The 12167-nt window shown below is 34.0% G+C and overlaps 1 protein-coding gene across 1 annotated transcript in view; it reads right to left on the reverse strand.

The window, feature by feature from the left end:
- SLC30A7 (solute carrier family 30 member 7) overlaps positions 1-12167 on the reverse strand; it is an 80859-nt gene that overhangs the window by 34457 nt on the left and 34235 nt on the right. The window contains exon 8 of the mRNA XM_082857629.1: positions 11203-11338. Coding sequence (XP_082713755.1) covers positions 11203-11338 — 136 coding nt within the window. The remainder of the gene's footprint in view (positions 1-11202; positions 11339-12167) is intronic.

Below are 12167 nucleotides of genomic sequence, written 5' to 3' on the forward strand. Positions count from 1 at the left end.
TATTACCATTTTGTTCAGTTTTCTGTCTATCTTGTAGCTTTTTCATCCCTCTTTCACCTTTTTTCCCTCTTTTACTTCTTCATTTGTGTTTCATTGATTTTTTGTAGTGACATGTTCTGGTTCCCTTCTCATTTCCCCTTTGTGTATATTCTATTAATATTTCCCTTGTGGTTATCACTGCATGTGACAAGTTGCTCTTCTTTTGCTGCTTTCATGATTCTCACATTATATGTAACTTTTGACAGCTTGATTATGATGTGCCTCAGTGTAGGTTTCTTTATATTTATCCAAGTTGAAGTTCTTTACATTTCTTGAATTTGTATATCTGTTTTTCTTCTTAGATTTGGGAAAGTTTCTTTAGCTAGGTATTCTGCACCTTTCTCTCTTTCTTTACTTTCTGAGACTCCCATAATGCATTTGTTGTTCTGCTTGTCCATAAATCCCTCAGGCGCTCCTCATTTTTTTTTCTTCTTTTTTTTTACTCCTCTGCCTCAATAATTTTTGTTAAGTCCTGCCTTCAATCTCACTGATTCTTTCTTCTGCCTGGTCAAATCTGCTGTTGAGGGCCTCCAGTGAAATTTTCAATTCAGTTATTGTTGTTCTTTTGTTTGGCTCTTCTCCACAGTTTCTATCTCTTTGATGATATTCCCATTTTGTTCATGCACCATTTTCCTGATTTTGTTTAGTGTCTACCTGTGCTTTCTTTTCATTAATTGGGCATCTTTATGATGGTAATTTTGAATTCTTCACCTGGCAATTCATATGTCACCTTTTTTCAGGTTTGGTTTCTGGATATCTAATTGTTTCCATGGTTGGCTATTTCTTTGTATGTCTTATTTTTCATTGTTGGGATTTCAGCACCTTAAGAATCAGTCAACTTTCCAGATTTTGTGGTCTGGTTTCATGCAGGGAGGACTTACTCTATATAGCCTGGCTGGAGAGTCAGGAGACCTCTCAAGTCTTTTCTGGTACATGCCCTCTCTGAGCTTGCGCATGTAACCTCCTATTTGAAAAAGGATGCTGGCTCCTATTCAAGAGCTCCTCCTGGTGTTTATCTGCAATACTGCTGCCTCCTGGAGCTGTAGTAAGTCACAGTCCTGGAGTTCCACCTAGTGTCTGTCTGTGATACTGCAGACTGTAATGCACAACTGACGTCTGTTCCCAGGGATGCCCAACCAAGGCACCGATTTTTGTCAGTACTTGGATACAAGCAAGACAAATCTCTCAGGCAGCACCACCCTAAAAGTCAGTTAATGTTAAACTCCTTTCCCCCTGCAGGAATATGGGAATTGGAGGTTTCCTCCCAAACAGTCCACCATGTGCAGGCTTGGGTGGTGGGAGTGGTTATGAGGAGAGAAAGTGGGGAGTGTCATGAATTTCCTGTCAAGCTTCCATGTGGTTGGCTTTCCATTAGCCTGGTGTGCAGGAAACTTTTAACTAGTTTCTGGATTTCTCACAGAGGTATTTTGTCAGTTTGTTGTGTTAAATCTGTCTCCATGGAGGAAAGAGAGTCTAGGGCTTCCTATTATGCCACCTTGCTGATTATACTTCCTGTCTCCCTTTATTCTTTATTTTTAGGGATACATAGAAGTCCCTTACTGATGTACATATGTGTTCTTTCCAATCTTTGGCACAAACACATAAAGCCACAAAGAATGGCCTGAAAATATATCTTTATGTATTTTTGCCAATTTATCTTTAGGATACATTCCTAGAAGTGGGACTACTTAATCAAAGGTAAACATACATTTAATTATGCTAGATGTTTGTCAAAGTTCTCTCCACAGAGACAGTACCACTCTCATTTCTATCAGCAATGTATGAGAGTATTTATTTTACCTACAGCCTCGCCAAAAGATTATGCAAATTTTTGGATATTTATCCACCTGATTGGTGAGAAGTGGTGTTACAATATAGTTTTAATTTGCATTTCTTTTTTATAAGTGAGGCTTAACTACTTTTACATGTTTAAAAGTCATCTGTATTTCTTTTCCTTTGAACTAAATGACCTTATACTTTTGCCCATTTTTCTATCAGGCTTTTAATTTAATTTTTATTTTTAAGACTGCTCTCTATATTAGGGAGGTTAGCCCTTTATGATCTAAGTGGCAAATATTTATCCCAATTGATTATGCATTTTGACTTCCCTTATGGTGCTCTTTTTTTCTATGCCAAAGTTTTTTTTTTTTTAAATGTAACTTAATTCATCAATCTTTTCTCTCACTGATTCTAGGTTTTGAGCCATAGCTGTTCCCCTAATATTCCCATGTTGTAAAAATAATTTAGACATGCTTTTTTTCTAGTATTAGCATGGGTTCGAGTTTTACTTTTAGAGCTCCAATCCATTTAGAATTTATCCAGGTAACAGTATGAGGTACAGTTCCAAATTTATCTTTCTCCACATGGTTGGTTATCCAGTTAGTAGAAAGCTCATCTTTGCCCCACTGACTCAAAATGCTGCCTTTATCCCTATAAAATTTCTATTTGCATATAAATCTATTTCTGGAATTTCTAATCTGCTCCATTAGGCTGTTTGCTTTTTTAGGCATCTCACTATTTTAATTGTAAAGGCTTGGGGCTTCCCTGGTGGTCCAGCGGTTAAGCCTCCATGCTCCTAATGCAGGGGGCCTGGGTTCAATCCCTGGTCAGGGAACTAGATCCCGCATGTTGCAACTAAAGATCCTGCATGCCAAAAGGAAGATCCCGCACATGGCAACAAAGATCCACGTACCACAACTAAGACCCAGTGCAGCCAAATAAATAAATATTTAAAAAAAAAAAAACAACTGTGAAGGCTTTACACTTTACATCTTCTTTTTCAAGGTTTTCTTGGCTATTCCTCCTGCTTCTTCGTTTTTCCTTATAAACTTTAAATTCAACTTTTATTACCTCCTCTCTAGAAAAAAAAAAACCTGTTGGTACTTTTATTAGAATAGTTTAAAATTTATAAATAAGAGTTAACATGTTTATAATGTTGATTCTTTAAAAACACCATAATTGACCAAAAAAAGGCTCTGTTCAAGTCTACTTTTGTTTTTCAGAAGTGTTTAAATCTTTTCTCCTACAAGTTTTACACATTGTATCTCTAGATTGTCTTTGTTATTGCTACTGAAAAGGTGTCTTCTCTTTAATTGTAACATTCAACTGGATTTTGCTTATATATAAAGGGTACTAATTTTATACATTAGTTTTGCATCTGTAACTTTACTAAATTACCTGTTTGTCATAGTTTTTCCATTGAGTCTTAGAGGGTTTAAAGAAATATAGTCATATATTTTACATAAAAGAATAATCTCTTCTTTCCAATTTTTAAGTCTCAAATACTTTCTCTTATCTAATGTTATTGGCTTATGATCACTAATACATGACCACACTTGCTCTGTTCCTTTTAATATTTCTAAGACTGTCTGCCAGCCTTTCTTAATTGGGATCCCTCTTCTGAACCATTGAACACAAAATGATTTCAGTGACTATTTCTCAATGTCCTCAAGAATAGTACATAACCAGTACTTTTCTAGATGCAGAGGTGAAGTTAATAACTGCATACAAATGGATACTTTACGGCATTAGGGTATTCTCTCCCAGAATGCTGGTTGAGAAAAGCTGTTAGACAATTCAGTATTTATAAATGCTCTTACTATGATGGTTTTACATGTGATTAAAAAATACAATTACCATACAATAATATTCCCATACGTTTGATTTTACAATATGAGTACAAACAGCAAGTTAAAATCTTGGGAAACTGTTTATCTTTATCTTAGTCCCAAAAGTATAGTACACAAATTATAACCACTTGAAAGACAAACCGCAAAGGAAATTGTTAGGCAACACCCAAAACCATTCTCGAAAAAAAAAATCTGTAATTTCTCATATATATATAACTATTTGAAGATATGGTAGCATATTACTTGTTTAAAAAAATGCTTTTTTGACTTAATATAGGCTACAAATAATTATCTATTTAACCACAAAATCAACAAGGTTTATCAAAATCAGTATCTGATCCAAATCCTGTATTCTTGAACAATGATAACCATCTAGATAATCATTTAGAATTTCAACTTTATAAATTTTGTTTCATTACTGTATATTCTTTCCATTTCATACTGCAGCTTATGACCACTACCTGTTATTTCTAAAGCCTGTACCTTGGTTTGCTTCTAAAAGTTGGGCTATTTTTTCCTTCTACATGATAATAAATAAATATATTATTTGAAATACTTTTGCCCCTAACAAAAAGACAGTTTCTTTTTTTAAGAAAAGTTTTCTTTCTATTTACAAATGATTAGTGAAAGTCACAGAGCAGCACAAGATAGTATCTTTTGAGTTGCAGAAAACTGATTAAAGAAAAAAAAAAAAGGCTTCAGAAATACCACACCAGTAACAAAGCTTTTTTCTGTATCCTGTTTATGTATTTTTTCCCATCATGCACAGGTACCCTTTTTATTCAAGTGAATCAAAAATCAAGCTACAGATTTATGTAGCTTTTAAATCACAGTGCAATTCAAAGCTACAACGAATTGTTCAGATTTCTGTTCTCTAAGTTATGAACCCACTTTCCATTCCAATTCAACTTACTAAGGGGGGGGAAAAAGTGAAATCACACTGAAATCTCCTATATTTTCAGATGATAAAAGATTATACTCTTGCTCTTCTACTCAATCTCCTGCTTTTCACTGGGGAAAAAAAAAATCCATCACAGTACAACCGAGTTTCACACAGAAGTTTAAATTACCCTTTGCGTGTTAGGAAATGTTTAGAGAAAAAATGTCTTTTTCTAGGAAATCACTTTCACTTGAAAGTGATACTGCAACACTGGGCAGCCTAGAAGGGACAGACGTCTATTTCATGCCACATTCTCAATTGAGGAACATTTAGATCTAGAGAATATATAAAGAGTACCATTATTTCTCTTGTTTTTAGTGAATTGAGAATATATGAAAAAATTAACGGTAAGGAAAATTACTTCTCTAATACTCCATCTTGTTGAGTGCTTAAAAATTTTAATCTACTTCCTAAAATTAGCTTTGACTAATTAGACAAACTCTTAAACAATTTGAGAAGTGTCTCAAAGTTATCTGCTTGCAAATATTTCATTATCATGTAAATATTTAAGTAAAATAAGTTTGCTTTCTTAACAGAAAAACAGACTGAATTGGAATGTCTTAATTTTGTACTTTGGAGCTACCTTGGTTTTTACTGCCTGCCATTAAAAAAAAAATATATATATATATATACTTTTAAAAGGCAAAGTCACAATTATTGATTTACTTTAGAAAAATTAGGAAAGAAGCAGAATTTTAAAATTACATCACCCAGAGAGATCCAATTAACATTTAGGGATATATATATATATTTTTTTCCCTCCATCCTACATGTAAAGAGAAATATATACTTCAGATATGGACTGTTTACAATAATGACTCATACTTATGCATTGCCCTGTATCTTGTCATTTATTGTCACTGAATTAAGACCTTGCTACCTAATAAATCATCCCAAAACTTTATTGACTTAAAACAATAACTGTACTATTATCTTTCATCTAGAACCTGCGAATGCTCTACTACTGACCAAACTTAATAAATCAGCACATGTAGTAGAAACTCAATAATGGAAAAAAAGAAAAGGCCTAAAAATGACTAAAGAAATACTGTTAAAGTGATAACGTGACCCCTGCGTGTTGTGATCCCGACTGATCTTTCTTGACCTCTTTATATTTTCATCATTTCCCAAGTTTTCTATAATGACTACATATTTATTATCAGAAAAAGCTAAAAAATTTTTCTTACTCAGAATATAATCTTGTATACATGATACAGATAAAAAATACTATATATTATATATATATATATATATATATATATATATATATATATATAAAGAGACTCAGAATAAAAAAGCCAAACCCATAAAAATATTAACATAGCTCTCTAGGCTGGTGGAACTATGGGTAATTTTTTTCCTTATTCTTTTTTATATTTTACCAAGTTTCTTTATCAACGTAACTATTTCCATCATTTTAAAAAACTACTTTTAAATATGTAATTTTCACTAAATCTTCAGCCTCCCCTCTAAATAGCAACAGCATGTTCATGCTCTACCTGAAAACTGGCTATCACCTGAGGACACTTTTCCTTACAGCACTTTCTCTCCCACACTCCCTGTACTACTGGGACTTACCGGGAGGTAAATGTCCTCCTCACTTATCACTACTACTGTTCCTACTTCTCCCCAACACAGCTCCTTTAAGGCCCATGCCATCAGATTATGCCACCTTCTACCCACCCTAATTACTAGTGATACAATTCTTGATAGCTCCCCTTCAGTCACTGAATAGTTTAGCAACAGGCTTATTCTCTTTCCATCTCTATGTTTTTCATTACTCTTAATTGAAATATCCACGTGAACAATCCATCCAACATTTGGCCTCTATATGATGCTCTTTTCCTGGATCCACCCCTATGATCAGAACTTAGACCTTAAGATCTCAATTTCAAGCATCTCAATAAACCTTCCTACTTCTGATTTCTTCCCCCAATCCATCTTTAACACTTTTCCCAGAATTCCAATCCAATCCACTCCCATCACTTTCATTTTCAGAATCTATTATTACCTTTAAATCTTAGTTTCCTATGTCTAAAATCCCTGCCTTGCTCCTTTCTCACTCTGCCAGTGAGAAAGGAGCAAGGCAGGGATTATAGACCTGGGACACTAACACCACCCAACACTCACCCAAAAAAACACTCACCCAACAAAACCTCAGACCTTTTAAATCCAGCTCTCTGCCTATTCCATACCTTTTACCAAGTAGCTGAACAAGACTAGAAAAAAAGAAAAAGAAAAAAAAAACACAACTGTGCTGGTTGCTTTCACTTTAAATTCATGACCACAAACCTCAAAGTGAGCCCTCAGTGTCGCCAGCAGTCACTGCTCCCCTTTACAGCAAAGGGCCTTGAAAAGGAGTTGACTACAGTTACTTCCATTTCCTCCCCTCCCATTCTCTCTTGAAGCTACTCTGATCAGGCTTTCATTCTCATCACTCCTCTGGACATATTATCTAAGTTACCAATTATCAGCCCAAAAGCATTTAATAGGCTTAATTATTCCTTCTTGTTTAAAACACTTGCTTTACACGGCTCCTAAAACAAGGCATGCCCATGTGTCTCCTCGCTCCTCACTGGCCACTCCGCTTTCCTCTCCTCTGCTGGAGTTACCTCTGTTCCCCACCTCCCCTAGGGTTCAGTCCTCCAGCCACTTCTCTCTATCAGTGCTCATTCTCTGGGCAAACTCATCCAATCTCATGGCTTTAAATACCATGCAGCTTGATGACACCCAAATTTCTATCTTTCACCTCAACCCCTTCCCCAAATTCTAGATACATATACCTGCCACCTCTCTGCCCTACTCACTGCACTCCCCTCTCGTCACTCCTCAAACGATGCAGAGGACTTTCCAAGCCCTTCTAAAATACAGCCCCTTCCCCTACTTCATAGCATTTATCACTATATGACATACATTATCTATTTGTATGTCCATCTGCTTTATTGACTATAACCCCTATTAGAATATAAGCTCCATGAAGGTAGGGTATTTGCTATATTGTTTACTGACTAGCACAGAGTGGGCACTAAAACATTTTTTAAATGATTTAAAGATTCGTTAAAGTTTTCTGCTTTATCTCCAAGTGGTGGGATTGAAAGGACATTTCAATAGACAAGTTGCACATTTCAATAATGTTTGAGTTTTTTACAATCAACATGTATTACTTTTGATATGAGAACAAAGGAAAAGAACAAGTAAAAATGTTAAGCTTAACAAAAATGAAAAAGAATCAAATTATATGAATTTGAGAATATATATTTATGTAAACTACTGAGAAAAAGTTTTATAAACAGGTCGGTAGGACTTAGACAAGGATAACACCTAAGTTTTATAGGTTTATCTTGAAAGCCAACTGTAGTTGGTTGTGGCTGCCTGAAGCATTATTTCCTTTAGCTAAATTGGGTTCAGCAGAAAAGAGGGTTGCTTTCCAGGAAGGGGTAGGAATTGTGGAATTCATGACAGATAAATGCTACTCCATGACTTTAAATCTATATGTGAACTATTTCCAATCCTTTATATTCAGCTGAGTGCTCCCAAGAATTCTGTACTTGTACTTGCACCACCTACTTGAGATCACCATATAAATGTCTAATGAGAGACCTCAAACCTAGCAACAACCAAAACAGAACTTCTGATCAGCAATGCCCTTTGAATCAGATAAAACAACTCTTTCCCTAGTCTTCCCTCTTTCAGTAGAGGAACCTTCATTCACTCAGTTGCTCACCTAACTCAGAGTTAGGTGCTGACTTTAAAAACTCTAGGAATTATCCTTAATTTCCCCCCTTTCACTCAACCCTTCACCTAAACATTCATATCTAGGAGCAAATCTTATTAATTCTAGGCCCAAAGCATTTTCTAACTTTAGCTACGTCTTTCTACCTCCTAGATTATTAGTACCTTAGACCAAGGGACCCTGGCCTCTTATTTGGTCCACTTTAATAGCTTTCTAGTTGGTCTGCCTGTGTGCCCTCTTACCCCCTTTTAATCTTATTAACTACAAAGCAGCCAAAATTATTTTTAATGATACAAATCAAATAATGTCACCCCCTATGGTTTCCTCCTCCACCTAAAATAAAATCCAAACTCCTAACCCTGGCTAATTTTCCCAGGCCTATCCCTCTGGCTTTATTTCAAAGCACTCTCCCCTTACTCCCTATACTTCTGCCATAATGACCAACTTTCAGTGCTAATGTTCTTTCCACTACAGGGCTTTTATACTAGCTGTTCCTTAGACTAGAATGCTCTCTTCAACACTCTGATCTCAATTTAAATCCTCCCTCTTCAGAAGTCTTCTCTTATGACTCAATCTAAAATGGCACCTCAGTCACTAACATCCCATCTTAACTCTCTGCACAATTAACTGCTAGATACTTGAGTGATTTATTGATTAATTTGTTTGTGTCTCTCTCTTTTACTATAATGTAAGATCAAAACAGTAAGTTATCTTGTCCTTTCACCACCCTGGTGAGAGGGTCTACTTAATAAATATTTGCTGAAAATAATTTGTGTAGCTTTTTAATGTGTTATAGTTCAGAAAAAAAAAAGTTCTCTTGTCCTCTGTGTGTGTGTGTATTTATTTATTCATATTTGTGGAACAAGTGAATGGGACTAGAACTAAGTAAGAATTCCCGATTTAGGATTAGAGAAAATAATTCTCTGAGGCTGAAAAAACACGAATTTATTTTGATTCAAATCGAAAATGTACCAACTTTTGCCTGGCAGAGTTAGGTGCTGACTTTACAACAATGAAAAAACAGTTTGCCCTTATGGAGCTTAAGGAAGACAATAAGACAGGCTATTTCAACATAGTTAGTAAATGCCACAAGAGGAGTAGCAGGCGGTGCTACAGGTATACTTAACCCCTCCTGGGAGGTAGACGATCAGGAAACGCTTCCTCAAGGAAGTGCCATTTAAACTGAAATCTAATCTCAAGGATGAGAATTGTTATCTAGTACTTGTGGGGGTGAAGGGGAAAGGAGAAGGACACTCAGTGTAAGAGTATTTTATTTTGGAGAGAGGAAACAAGAGCAAAGCTCAGAATCCAGAAAGCTCATAACATGTTTTCAGGGAACTGAGTTATTTACTGTGGCTGGAGAGCAGAATAGAAATTGAGACAGGGTGAGAGAAAGACTGAAGAGATAAATGGGTACCGATGTGAAGGCCTACTAAGGAATTCAGACTTTATCCTGAGGGCAAGAAAGCCATGGCACGATTTAAAGCAAGATTATTTTTCCATGTACCATAATCTTCATTAAAGAAAGATCACTTTGGTCACAATGTGGAAAAGAAATTAGAGGGAGACAGAAAGGTCAATCTCTTCCAAGCAACAAATGATAGGAGAATTAGGATAATATGAGTGGAGACAAAGGAAAATAAAGATTAAGATCCTACTCTAAGAAGTATTAGAAGCAGCCACAAATTATAACATGCAAATAACAAAATAAAATAAACACTGAACATGCAAATAAAGAGGTACAGATGTAAGTTACCAAATCTATCAGGAGTTAAGTTTCATAGAATATGTGAATCCAAGCTGAACTTTCAAGGAAATATATAAGATTTCCAAAGATGAAGAAAGGAGATTCCGAGTTTTATAAAAGATTTTTACATAGCAGAGATGATTCCTAGTACAAATAATTTAAAGAAAAATTTAAAATAATCTGCATGTTTAAAATGTATACTGTATCCTATTTTTTAAGCAAAAACTTGAAAACCTACGTTTATGACTAATTTATAAGATTATAATTTCATTGTAATTTTTAAAGTCTATTCTATTCAACTGCAAGCTATAAAAATCATCACAGTCTGCCCTCTAATAGCTCTTTTATCATTACAAAGATAGCTTTACTAACAGTAGAATCATATGGATAAATTAGACAAAAACAGTCCAGTCAAGACATATCTATATAAATAATTCAGATTGTGAAATAAAGGCACATAATGTTCCATTATTCTGATAAAAATTAAAATAATAATAAAATAACTTGACAGAAATTTAAGAGATAGTAACCATACACTAATTCAGAAAATATTTATTGAGAATTTATACACACTCACACACACTTTTACATACACATTGGTACTATGACAGGCAACAGAGAGCCAAAGAGCTAAAAGATAGATTCTTCCTCAAGAATTTATAATCTAGATAGGGAGAAGGACATAAATATACTTCAGTAAGCAATTTTATAAGACTTCTGCAATGATAATATAACTTTATAAATTAAAAATTGTTCTAGAAGAGATTTTAATATTCTTTTGCATTTGATAGTGCAAAAGACAGATGTCAAAGGAATAATATTCTAACATTAATACATTTTATATTTCTAATGTTCTACTCTACAGATATAGTGTTGGATTTAAGAAAATTACTACTGATTTGATTTACAGAAGATCAATTACTAAACACCAAAAAGAAATATCAAACCCTAGGTAAACACAGAAAAAACAGTAAGATGAAAAGAGAAATAATCTATGTAGAAATTTGTTAAAGACCAAAAAACCCCCAACATAATAATAATTTAGATCTGTAATTTAAGTAGTATATTTATCACCTCTCATTTTAATACCTGAAAGTAACATACCAACACTTACCTTAAAACTATGAGCATGGCTATCAGGATTGAACAAATAGGATCTGCTATCATTAGACCAAAATTCTGCATCATGATGGCAGAGACAATTACACCGATACTCCCAAGTGTATCTGCTAGAATGTGTAAAAATACACCTAGAAATAAAACATAATGAAAATCAAAATAACATTTTCTGATCAACTGAAAATGCAAATATTTCTTAAAACTATATTCTTGATTTTATATATAAAAAACTAGCAATTTGAAAATCAGTAAGAATGCAGATTCACTGTTTAGTAAAGAAGTAATATTGATAGTACCTTTGGGAATTGAAATAATCTTTCCTTTTAAAAAACAGCAGGGGTTAAAATATTTGACTCATTAAGTTATGCTTGCTCTTAATGATCCTTAGTATTTTGCTATAATATAAATGAAGAAGTAGAGAAATAACTGATTTAAAAAATTTTTTGTGCACATTCGTCTCTGGTTAAGATTCCAGAAGTTAATTAATACTTTGTTAGAAGAAAACTGCATTAGGCTGAAAGAATCAGTCAAGAAAACATTGTTTATAACTACAAATATATGTACACACAGAGCCCTCTGCTGGTAATTAAAATTATTACCATTTGAGACTAGAATTTCCTATGGACCATACTGCTAATCCTGGTAATTATCCTGAAGGTATTGTTACCTAAAGTTACACACGAAACTCAAACCTGATATGAAAGAAAGTAGAGATTTGAATATTTTAAAGTGGATGTAAATATATTTTGAACTTTTAATAATTAAATATTACATTAGTAGGATACTGATACTCTGCCCAAGAACCTAGATATATTAACATTTAATAATTGATACTTGACTGGAAAACCATTAAAAAAATGTCAAAAATTAAGTTTAGTATACATTATTTAAAAAAATTTTAACTAAGACAAATTATTCACCATTTAGATCTGTAAGAGGTAAAACTTACTGTATAGCAAA

Source organism: Leucopleurus acutus, assembly GCF_964270905.1.
Source record: "Leucopleurus acutus genome assembly, chromosome: 2".
Taxonomy (NCBI): Eukaryota; Metazoa; Chordata; class Mammalia; order Artiodactyla; family Delphinidae; genus Leucopleurus; species Leucopleurus acutus.